Source organism: Tiliqua scincoides, chromosome 2, assembly GCF_035046505.1.
Source record: "Tiliqua scincoides isolate rTilSci1 chromosome 2, rTilSci1.hap2, whole genome shotgun sequence".
Lineage (NCBI taxonomy): Eukaryota > Metazoa > Chordata > Lepidosauria > Squamata > Scincidae > Tiliqua > Tiliqua scincoides.
In genome coordinates this window covers 161,443,913-161,455,813 of record NC_089822.1, presented here as the reverse complement: position 1 = coordinate 161,455,813, position 11,901 = coordinate 161,443,913, and the positions used below count along the sequence as shown (strand labels likewise).

Sequence of the window (11,901 nt, the reverse complement as noted above, 5' to 3'; positions counted from 1 at the left end):
ATTCATTGCACTTAGTGGGGCTTACTTCCAGCAAAGCGTGGATAGGAGTGCAGCCTAAGAGCCCAATCCTATGCATGTCTACTCAGAAGTAAGTTCCATCATAGTCAATGGGGCTACTCCCAGGAAAGTGTGGCTAGGATGTAGCCACAGTCTCCTGGAGTTGAGCGGGACTTAGTCCCAGGTAAGTGGGGATGGGACTGCCGCCTCAGCCTGCCTTGCCCTCTGGACTTTGGTGGGCCACCAAGTGAGAGCCTGCCAATGGTGCGCCCGAGGCGGACTCTCTCCCTTGGGTGGGAGGGGAAAAGAGGCGGACTCGCCGCGACTACACAGCGGAGGGAGGAGGAGAGCAATGGAGTGCGGTGCAGCTGCTCCAGCCAAGGCCGTCCAAGGGCCGCCGCCTCCTCCTGCCCTGGGGGCCCGCCGGCTCTGGAGGCTCAGCAACCTACTGATGGCCGTCTTCTTCGGGCTAGCAGGGGCCGTGCAGGTCGGGAGCGTCGGAAGGACGGAGCGGGGGCGCAGAGAAGCTTGCAGGAAGACGCTCGGCCGGCCCAGGACCCTGCGGGAGGGCGGGCTAGTTGCTGGCAACGCCTGAAGTGCATCAGTGCTAAGGGGGGAGCTGGGGAGCGAGGGGTCCCTGCTGCAGGGGGCGGAGTTGGGCTCCGCCACTCGAGGGCAGTGTTTCTCAACCAGTGGTACGGGCACCACCAATCCAGTGGTACTTGATGTGGTCTGGTGGTGCTCGCATGACCCCTGGACCCCTGCCACCTGGCAGCAAGACCAGGAACTTGACACAACAATCAGGAGGAGGAGGCTTGGCTCAGAGCTCCAAAGCCTGCTTTTGGGATGCACTGAGAAAAGCCCTCCTGCCCACTGTGTTTGTCACATCACATCTGGCCTCCCAATCCAGAAGTAACTGACAATGATGTCATCGTATGTTTCTTCTGGTGGTACTTCAGCTAGGTGGACCTTGTGAAGTGGTACAGCAGAGAACAAACGTTGAGAAACAATGCTGGAGGGTAACGCCAGACTTAGTGCTGTCTGGCCCCCTCTCGTTGCCAGTCACAATGAAGAATTGGAGAGTAGCATGTGTGACAGTAGCAGTTGGGACAAAGACCAGGGCACACTGGTCACCTCCACTCTCTCCAAAGTGGCCTTTGGAAAGACTAGTGGTGTGGTTAGAGCAAAAGGGTTGTACAGATCTGGGACTGATGTACTCACTGCACATGTGAGCATAAGCATGTAAGGGAGAGAGAGAGAGGATGGCAAAGAGTTGCCTTGAAGTGTGGGTGAGATGCTTAAGTGGTGTATGTAAATGCAGGTGGGAACGAATTGTCAGTCACATACCTTTTTGTGATAAAAGTTGTTTGATAAAACAAAAGTTGTTTTGATAAAACTTTTTTGATAAAGTTGTTTATAAAAATGGGCACATCCGCATATGCCATTAATAGTCATTAAAAAAACAAAAACGCGGAGAGGTGCTCCTGCCCTTGTCCTCTGTTTCCCCTCCCCCTGTTTTTCTCTTAGTTCAACTGATGTAGATCAGAAGCTGCTTCTGATAAAATCTAGTGAATGATATCATTCTGATAGCATATATAGTAGTTGGAAGAAGCAGCTTCAGTTGGGAAAATAGAACAAAAAGGCTGTCTGCCACAGTGAATTTTCCTCCTTCCCACCCAAGGCCAGTCCAAGACCTGAGGAGAAGTGCCAAGTACATCCCTGGTAATGTGCCAGCATCTGCACCTCCCATTCCCTGGACTGGGAAAGAAAGAGGAGAGGGGAAGTGCGGCTAGACTAGAGCACCTCTGACTCAGACACTCTAACCTATCATTCTCCTGTCATCCACACTTCTTCTTTTGCTCCATCCCATTCTTCCTTTCCTAATCCATCCAGTGGGAGGAGGCAGAGAAACAATGGAGGTGAATGGGTGCATTGGAGGCAGAGAAACAATGGAGGTGCCCTTCCCTGCTAATTTGCTGCCTGGGGCAACTGCCTCAGGAGGCCTCATAGATGGGTCAATCCTCTCCCCACCCCATTACATTTGTATAGTTATCCATCCATCAGTGCTGAATCAAGGAAATACCTGAGGCCAGGAAGGCCTCATTCAGGAGGCCTTAACATTCCTTAACATGTTCCTTAACATTCAGGAAGGATAGTATCTCTGAAAGATGACAGCCTGTGAACAGACCTGCTTGTTCAGTTTTGCCAGGAAATGACAGGCTGTTTGCCTCCATCCACCTTTCAGGCACAGGCCACCATTCCACTCACTAAGAAAGATAACAGCATTACTAGTTGAAACAGCAGGGATGGGAGGGCATCATCCCTCCCATCCCAGTGTTGAGGTTTCTAGTGCCCTAGATGGGGAAGGAATGGAAGATAAAACTTTTCTTATTCCCACTGCTTGTCATAGTGCTGGCAATTCTAGTAATATGTATTTCTCTGCTCTAATAAATGAGAAAAGATTGTTGGTATTTTGTGCAAGAGTGGATTAGGGAGAGCAGACCATGGTTGGTGTGAGGCCCTGAAAATGGACTGACAGTGCAGTCCTAGGCATGTCAGAAGTTAACCTAACTGAGTTCAGTAAGCCTTACTTCCAGGAAAGGGTGCATTGGATTGAAGCCTGAGTGCTCTGCATGTGTGAATGAATAGGCCAAGTATGTAATTTTAAAAAATTCTTTCAGTGATGTTTTGAGCATGGATCAAGTAAATTCCAAGCTTACTAATGAGTTAACCAGGAGTTTTGGATTTAATGCTCAGGCTTTCATATCAGAATCTGTGACTGACAGTGTTCGCTGCTGTCTTTATTGCAGGTCAATGACCCTGATCCCGGTCTCTGGATAGTGAGTATGAATTTGGAGTCTATTCCTATTACTAGAGAAATTGATACAGGTGTCTCTGTGGTACTCCAAGAAATCGCCGTCAACTATCTGAAGCTCCTTTCCAGTTCTTATGATTGACTTTGTGCTCTTGCTTGGTAAGACTACCTTCTAAGTCACTTGCAATCATCTCATCAGACTGTGTGTGACTGATGATAAAAGGGCAATTTCTTTAGTAGAACTATTTCTCTATGAATAGTTTTGTAATTCATGCAGCTTATCTAAGGGTGCAATCCTAACCCCTTATGTCAGTGCTTTCCAGCACTGGCATAGCGGTGCCAATGGGACGTGTGCTGCATCCTGCAGTTGGGAGTCACTCATGGAGGCCTCCTCAAAGTAAGGGAATGTTTATTCCCTTACCTCAGAGCTGCATTGCTGGAAAGCACTGACATAAGGAGTTAGAATTGCGCCCTGAGTGAATTAAATTCTCATCTTTCTGAGGTATCTTACTACATCTTCTTTCTGTAAGGCAGTCACCCAATCTTTTCTGAAACCTTCCAGCATGATAAATCTTGGGACTACACCAACTTTTTCTGATCAGCTCCTTTCCTTTATTCTGACAGTCTGCATGGAATACTGTGGCTTCTTCTTGCTCCTGTTTTTATTTTCTACATAGTAAATTTATTGTATCTTATTCTCAGGTTGCCTACTCTGTGCCTGCAGCTCTTTCTCTGGTTGTTGGTCTTAATCCACCAATTGCAGGTATAGTATTGCTGTCCTAAATAAATTTAGCCTTCATATCTCCAATGGCCTCCATCTTAATTTTGTTGTAATTTGACAGTCATTCTTTGTGACTCACATTAATAGTTCAGTGAATAGTTCAGACTCAATCTCCCACTGAGCAGTTGAGCCATCTTGTTGCTACTGTTTAATATTTTTTTTATTGCTACAATAACTTGGTGCTGTGCTAAATACTGATGTGGCATAGTTCCTGCCCTTCATTCTTTTTTTACTGAATTGGTGGGAACTTTTAGTTTTTGTAAACATAATGTTATGCTGATTCATTTCCAGTATTTCTCTCCTTGCTCTTGCATTATTTATCTACTACTATTAGTTATGTTTCCCCTGGGGGCTGGGGGTTAAGAATAGGCCCTCAGTTTGGCTGTACTTGTCGTAAGAGGCGACTAAACAGCCACCGGGTAGATGGGACTCGTCAGCCTAGGAAGGCAGCTCATCTGAGAGAAGGAAAACTCTGATCCCAAACCTCCACTGCCTTGTGGCTACATCCAGTTATGGAAAAGGCTTCAGGAGTCAACCTCGAGGCAAAATCAGGAGCCGGAGTCCCTGAGGCAGTTCATGGCTGAACACAGTCACGTTCTGGCAACTCCTGCGACGCCGCTGGAACCAACCGTATTGGCCTCTGCCTTTCCATTGGACCATTTCAGCGACGTGGAGAGGGGGGATTTGCTGCATGGGTAACAGCCTATTCTCCATACCTACTTTACCCAGGCTTCGCGCACTGGAGAGGACACTCTGTTCCAGAACCACCATTCAGAGCGTGACACCATAGTCTTCTGAGACTGAAGGATGCCAGCAAGAATTAGTTATGCCTAGCGTTTCATTTCCCTCGCATTTCTCAGTTGACATTAAGGTGCTAGAAAATCTGGTAGTTTACAGTGCTGTTGATTGAACTGCAGTGTTTTGTTGTTGTGTCATTTAGAAACTGAATGTCTCTTTGTCTCCTTTAAAAAAGATACACACGATTGCATTTATTTACTGATTCTGGAAATCTGTGTTTCTGAAATCCATTATCTGTATTCTGCTTTCATTACTCCTTTTTAGGAATGATGGGTTGCAACATTTCTTAATCATTTTCTTAGACTTCATACTTTAACCTTATATTTTCTGTGAGCTAGAAGTGGATATCAGGTGAACTTCATGTTGTTGCTTCTCTTTTCTACATCATAAAGTCGTCTTGAGCATATGTAAATAATTTGCCAAGTTCATTCATTTTATACATTTTATATTGGCATGAAGAATACCGATTCCCTTTTCTTCCCTCTGAACTGTACCTCATCCTAACTATAAAATCACTTATTCCCTTGTTATCTGAAGGGTTTTGAACAAAGCTTCCAAGAAAAATGAACTCAGTCCCAATAAGTACATTCTGTTGTAATTTATATCTCTGTCTTTTTGCTTCCCCTAGATAACATTGTGTGGAAGAGTCTATCAGATCTACACTCAGCAGCTTGTGTTGTGGGTTCAGCCATTTTGGGGTACTCTTTGTTTGCTAATGCTCAGAAGAACATCTTGCATGAAGAAGAAGGTCGGTAAGTAATAAGATCTTTTCTACACCAATATTATATTATAAATCTGTCATAATACATATGGGTCTTCTGTCCTATGCAGATAGATGTATACAGGTGCAGGCAGAGTATATTTTATTGTTTTGTAATTAAGTTTCTGGCCCTTATGAAGAGACCAGAAAAGGAACTGGAAGATGCTAAGGCTAGAAGGGATCTGATATTAAGTGTTTTACAGTGTAATCCTAACTAGGGCTTAGGTTGGCACAAGTCCCTTGTGCCAGCCTAGGAGGGTCACAAACATGCCGTAAAGCGTGTTTGCGCCTCCTCTAGAGCAAGCCATGTCAGCGTACAGAGGTGCACTGGCACACCGAAGCTGCATTCAGCCTCTGTAGTGGCTTGCAGGGTGAGCCTTGCATCAGCCTAGCTCAGCTGATGCAAGGCTCTGGGGTGAGCAGGGAGGAAGCAGGAGAGAGGCGTTCTGGGGCAGGGAAGAGTGGGCGATGGGTGACCCCGGGAGTGGGCAGGGAGCAGGAGGCAGGGCTTGGATCCGGCTGATGACGGATCCCAATCCCTGTTCCTGAGCAGTGCAGAGCGGCTTCAAGCCACTATGCTCTCCTCGGACTTGTGCCACCTCAGGAGGTGGTGAAAGTCTGAGGAGACCCATCAGGGCTGCAGTGGCTTACCTGGGGGTAAGAGGATGAGTTTCCCCTTCCTTCAGCTGAGTCACTGTGGAGCCGTATCTCACACTGAATACAGCGCAAGTCTCCTGGTTTGCCTGTTCCAGCACAAGATAGAATTGCACCCTTTTACATACAGCTGAAGCAGGGTCCTTCATACTTTGTACCCCCTAAAGAATAGTAGCTTAATAGAGGATGTAGTGGGAACAATAATATTACTTTGCTGGAAACAGAGGGAAGCTTTATGATAAAGGTACAAGTAGGACTAGTCAAATAAGCACAGGTAGCTCAAGAAAGCATTCTGAGCTGCATATTTCCAAGGACTTGGCACCTGGGAGGAATGAGATGTGCACCACCAATAAACTGTGGCCAAACAATGGAACTGTGGAGGAAATCAGCCAGCAGTGAGTCATGAGGTCCTTCCTGACCTCCAATGGTATCTACAAAAACAAACCTTTCAGGTGCTTTAAATGTAGTTCCACAAACAAGAACTTGACCCAAACAACAGAGACAATAGCATCCTATATAGTAGTGATTCTTTAACTTTTAGGGAGCATTACTCCCTAAATAAGTTATTGCAGGTGAGAGGCGAGGGCAGTGACATGATCCCCAGGATCACATTGCTAAGGGGGGCGCTTTTATTTACTGTGGGCTTCTGCAAGCAGCAGGAGGTGCAGGGCATCCCACTTAGCCCTCCACAGGGCTTCCTGAGGCTTGGAATGTAGAGAAACAGTGTACACAAATCACCTCCTATTTGCAACGTAAAATCGAAAGTGGTTTGTGCACGCTGTTTCTCTACATTCCAAGCCTTAGGAAACCCTGCAGAGGGCTGTGTGGGGCTCCCCGCACTTCCTGCTGCTTGCAGAAGCCCACAGTAAGTAAAAGTACCCCCTCGCCCCCCCTTAGCGATACAGTCCTGGGGATCGTGTCACTGCCTCCCCCCTTCCCCCCCCCACATTAAAGGGATGGGGGAAGTGCTGGGTCATGCCTCACCAGTTTGACAACCACTCCTTTATAGGATTTTAGTTGTAATAGGCTGCAACCCAGGAATGTGTTTTCAGTACTTGAAGTGACTCCTGAAGTATTTGATTAAAAATGTCTCTGAGTATTTGCAGAATGCATTTTCTTTAGGGATGAGCAACTTCACCATGTTCTCTCCCCAAATAACCTTAGCATGAAGGAAAATTGCAGTGGTGCCAAGCACTTTATACTAGTATTACTGTACTGTACATTGCTAAACTTCAATGGCATCAATACCTGATCTCTCTGAGCCTGCTGTTAACTTCTATAGACTGCCTTTTGCCTCTGTCCGCAACCGCATCTTGGCCAGAGTTAGATCTGATAATTGTACAGAGAAAATTAAAAAAGTAAATCCTGATATCAGCAGACTGATTTACTCTGAGTAAATTTCTTCCTGATCTGAAGACCTAACAATTCTGTTGTTTGGCAGCCAAAATGGGGGGAGAGAGCAGGGCAGTGGGTAGGAAAGTTATATGTTTGAGATGCAGATATTGACAGTTTCACAAGCATGGAATAGAAGTCTGAAATCCCTGGCACAAGACCCACAGAGACTTGTGCCTGGGTCAGGATCCTCTACAGAAAAAAATCTCAACAGAATCTTCCTGTCTCTTCTTAGGCTCTGAGCTCAGTAACAGCCCAATCCTATCCCCTGCCACACTATAGCATGCAGGCGCACAGTGGAGGAGCATGCTACATGCTATAGTGGGAATGTGTGATCAGGCGGCCTGCGAGAGGTAAGGGAAAATATTTTTGCCTTACTTCTGTGTGGCCCCCTTGGTGACCTATGGCAGTGGTTGGTTGGCAACCTTCAGTCTCGAAAGACTGTGGTATAAGCCTACAGCACCCGGTATTCCCAGGTGGTCTCCCATCCAAGTACTAACTAGGCCTGACCCTGCTTAGCTTCCGAGATCAGACGAGTGAGTGTTGGCAAATTTCCGAAGAGTTTGGGAAACTATAGCAAACTCCCAGAGAGTCTGGGAATCACTAAGATCACGCCACTGCCAGTGGCAAAAGGATTTTTTTTTGTAACCTGAGGCAGCTCCGACATCCTGGGGATCCGGGGAGCCAGTGGATCTCCCTGCAGAGCTCACCAAGCTTCCAAACTGCTGAAAACAGTAAAAACCAGCCACTTCCGGTTTTGGTTGTTTGGAGTCCTGAGGAACCCTACAGAGGGGTCTGAAGGCTCCCCCGACCCCACAGCAGGCTGGAGCTACCTCAGATAAAAATAACCCTTTTGCCTCTGGCAGAGGTGCAGTCGTAGTGATCACATCACTGCCTTCACCATCCCCCTGCTCCTTAAGGGGGCAGAGACAGGGCTTCCCTGGCTAGGGCATCATGACACCCCAGTTTAGGAACCTCTGGCTGATGGGTAGAGGCGTTTGAAGATGGTTTTTCTTTTTTTTTGCAGATTTCATGATTTGAAAAAAAATAAAAGGCAAAAAGTGGTGTTATGTGTGTTTTTTTTCCAAGTTCTCATTTTTATTAATTTTAATAAATATTCTGTGGGACCAGAGGAGGACACCTGCAAATTATGGAAATGGACTGAATATCTTTTCCCTCCATTAAGTTTGTACAGTTCTCAAGCTACTGATGGTACATCCTAGTCTCGTGCTAAGGGAGATGTGAGAATTGTTCTCTTAGCTCCAGGGATGTTATGATATATTATTCCTCATAGTAAAGTTATTTATTTCTTCTTGTTCTACATCCTTGCATGTGATGTATTTTATCAGTCTTATAATCTGATTTCTTTTTAAAATAGGGAGTTATTCGGTCTGGTGATTGTTACAGTCTGGATGGGTCTTTGTCGTAGTTCAGCCAAGTGAGTCTTTTAGCCTTTTTTATTTTAACTTATTATTTGTAACACATGGAAGTCATATCCTTGCTTCAGCAGGAGACACTGTAATCTTCTCCCTTAAGGCTTTCTAATGCACCTGCTGCAGCTCAGTAGTCTGGTTCTAACAAGGGGCTAAGCATTGCTTCACATGCCATGGGAAATGCCCATTGCATTTGTCCTCTATGTGTCTCTGCAACCAACTCCATGTCTAGAGATGTGTATTGGAAAACATGGTACACATTCCATCTCCCTTCTATATATTGCAGTGCTTACCAAAGAGTAAGACACAGACCTGGTTCAAACATAATAAACAACCGTAGTTCCTTGGTATGACAATTCTCAGTAATGGCATGGGATATGGTGTGTAGAGTTGTGGGAAGGGGGGGGGGGAGAAAACACTGAGAAATCAGTTGCAGAGTGATAGCTTCAGTCACAGATTCCAGGGATTCTTCTATCCCTCTGGAGGCCCCCCACCACACTACATCCTATGCCATTACAGTGGGTCCATCAACCCTTAGGAACCACCTTCTGGGAGATCACAGGACTGCAGTGGTGAGGAAGGGACAGGAAACATGGTTTACATTTCCACAGTTGCACAAGCACTACTCTGGATGTTTCCCAAAATCCAAAGTGCAACATAAATAAATAATGCATACTTTGTAATTTAAAATTAGAAATATACTTCCCAGTTTTGTGTTCCTAATTGTATGCAACCATTTACATTTCTTAAAACTATTAAGTTTTTCAATTAGAAGTCAGCATTTGCATTCTGACCTAAAGCAATTGTTAGCTTACAAGAAAGTGATTCAGTTAAGGTTTCAGTCCCAAATCTTTTAAAATCTTTTCAGGGAAGGTGGTAGAAGAATTAAATGATGCTAGATCTTTATCAGTACATGTTTGAGTTTCTTAGGGCTCAATCCTAAGCACCGACATAAGGGCAATGCAACTTCAAGGTAAGGAAACAAACATTCCCTTCCCTTGAGGAGGCCTCACTGACTGCCCCCCAACTGAAAAGGTCTTCTTTGAAAAGGTCAACAGGCATGTGGATGCGGGAGAACCCGTGGACATTATATATCTGGACTTTCAGAAGGCGTTTGACACGGTCCCTCACCAAAGGCTACTGAAAAAACTCCACAGTCAGGGAATTAGAGGACAGGTCCTCTCATGGATTGAGAACTGGTTGGAGGCCAGGAAGCAGAGAGTGGGTGTCAATGGGCAATTTTCACAATGGAGAGAGGTGAAAAGCGGTGTGCCCCAAGGATCTGTCCTGGGACCGGTGCTTTTCAACCTCTTCATAAATGACCTGGAGACAGGGTTGAGCAGTGAAGTGGCTAAGTTTGCAGACGACACCAAACTTTTCCGAGTGGTAAAGACCAGAAGTGATTGTGAGGAGCTCCAGAAGGATCTCTCCAGACTGGCAGAATGGGCAGCAAAATGGCAGATGCGCTTCAATGTAAAGTGTAAAGTCATGCACATTGGGGCAAAAAAATCAAAACTTTAGATATAGGCTGATGGGTTCTGAGCTGTCTGTGACAGATCAGGAGAGAGATCTTGGGGTGGTGGTGGACAGGTCGATGAAAGTGTCGACCCAATGTGCGGCGGCAGTGAAGAAGGCCAATTCTATGCTTGGGATCATTAGGAAGGGTATTGAGAACAAAACGGTTAGTATTATAATGCCGTTGTACAAATCTATGGTAAGGCCACACCTGGAGTATTGTGTCCAGTTCTGGTCGCCGCATCTCAAAAAAAGACATAGTGGAAATGGAAAAGGTGCAAAAGAGAGCGACTAAGATGATTACGGGGCTGGGGCACCTTCCTTATGAGGAAAGGCTACGGCGTTTGGGCCTCTTCAGCCTAGAAAAGAGACGCTTGAGGGGGGACATGATTGAGACATACAAAATTATGCAGGGAATGGACAGAGTGGATAGGGAGATGCTCTTTACACTCTCACATAATACCAGAACCAGGGGACATCCACTAAAATTGAGTGTTGGGCGGGTTAGGACAGACAAAAGAAAATATTTCTTTACTCAGCGTGTGGTCGGTCTGTGGAACTCCTTGCCACAGGATGTGGTGCTGGCGTCTAGCCTAGACGCCTTTAAAAGGGGATTGGACAAGTTTCTGGAGGAAAAATCCATTATGGGGTACAAGCCATGATGTGTATGCGCAACCTCCTGATTTTAGAAATGGGTTATGTCAGAATGCCAGATGCAGGGGAGGGCACCAGGATGAGGTCTCTTGTTGTCTGGTGTGCTCCCTGGGGCATTTGGTGGGCTGCTGTGAGATACAGGAAGCTGGACTAGATGGGCCTATGGCCTGATCCAGTGGGGCTGTTCTTATGTTCTTAACTGCAGGATGCAGCACATGCCCCACTGGCACAGCTATGCAAGTGCTGGAAAGTGGGTTAGGATTGCGCCCTTAATTGTTTTCTAGTTACTTCTAATGGGATATTTTCAGTAGTTCATCTTCGTATGCATTTCCTCTTTCTATAAAGCAATTGCACTGGCCTTCTCTCCGTCATGCTCTCGAATTATATCTTGCAATGCAAAGAAAAACATTTTGAGGTGCACTTTGCATTCGACCCAACTTGAAAGTGGCTTCTGTCTCTGAGTTCCTGCGGATTTGATGTAAAGCCCCTCTGCCTTTTGTTTTGTTTCAGAAACTCCTTGGGTGGGATTCGCCTGGCCATTGCTGTTGCTCTCTCTCTTTTCCCCTTTATAATGTGGCTGTACATCTATGTGCATGCAGAAATGCGGGCATCATGGCCATCTCACTGTAAAACAGTTATTTGAGAAGGTAGAAAGGAACCATCGGTATAAATATTCTAGTTCCATTTGTCATTGGTTGATTCTTCAGTGATGCCAAATCAACAACAACTACCAGTGTGACCAAGTTCAGTTTGTACCATCAAACAGTCCACTGCAAGCACCATCTGTGATGTTTTAGGAGGACTGGAACTCTGGAAGTCATCAGGGTGAAATTAATCTGGATAATTCCTGGCATGGATTTTCAAGAAAGAATGTAACTGTATTAAAGCCACGTGTCAGGGTTGGCAACTGCTGGCTCTTGTTACCGTCAAGGGATTAGATCAAACGAGACAGCAGGAGTGTCTCTCTGGGAGTAGCTGAGTTCCAGAGGTTGCTTGAGGTTTCTATTGAAACCAGTGGAGCAGGAGCCTGAAAACGCGCTGAAAGGGAAAGCAAAGGTTGAGAATATTTATGGAATATAAATAAAACTACAAGTGATTGAAC

At 45.8% G+C, this 11,901-nt stretch overlaps 1 protein-coding gene across 2 annotated transcripts; it reads left to right on the top strand.

Annotated features, from left to right (window-relative positions):
- Positions 1–334: 334 nt before the first annotated feature.
- TMEM220 (transmembrane protein 220) lies at positions 335–11,895 on the top strand. 2 transcript variants are annotated; one of them, XM_066615977.1, is made up of 6 exons: positions 335–484; positions 2,808–2,837; positions 3,515–3,575; positions 5,020–5,143; positions 8,576–8,635; positions 11,310–11,895. In XM_066615977.1, the coding sequence occupies exons 1-6, from the start codon at positions 350–352 to the stop codon at positions 11,440–11,442; spliced, it is 543 nt and encodes a 180-aa protein (XP_066472074.1). In that variant the 5' UTR covers positions 335–349; the 3' UTR covers positions 11,443–11,895. The 2 variants fall into 2 exon arrangements, with proteins under 2 accessions (XP_066472074.1, XP_066472075.1); XM_066615978.1 differs by having other exon boundaries at positions 5,020–5,139; positions 11,310–11,399.
- Positions 11,896–11,901: the final 6 nt, after the last annotated feature.

Coding starts and splice junctions, on each gene's coding strand:
- TMEM220 (XM_066615977.1), top strand. CDS start 350: ATGGAGTGCGGTGCAGCTGCTCCAGCCAAGGCCGTCCAAGGGCCGCCG. Junction 2,838..3,514: donor CTGATCCCGGTCTCTGGATA/GTGAGTATGAAT, acceptor TCTTATTCTCAG/GTTGCCTACTCTGTGCCTGC. Junction 5,144..8,575: donor TTGCATGAAGAAGAAGGTCG/GTAAGTAATAAG, acceptor TTTTTAAAATAG/GGAGTTATTCGGTCTGGTGA.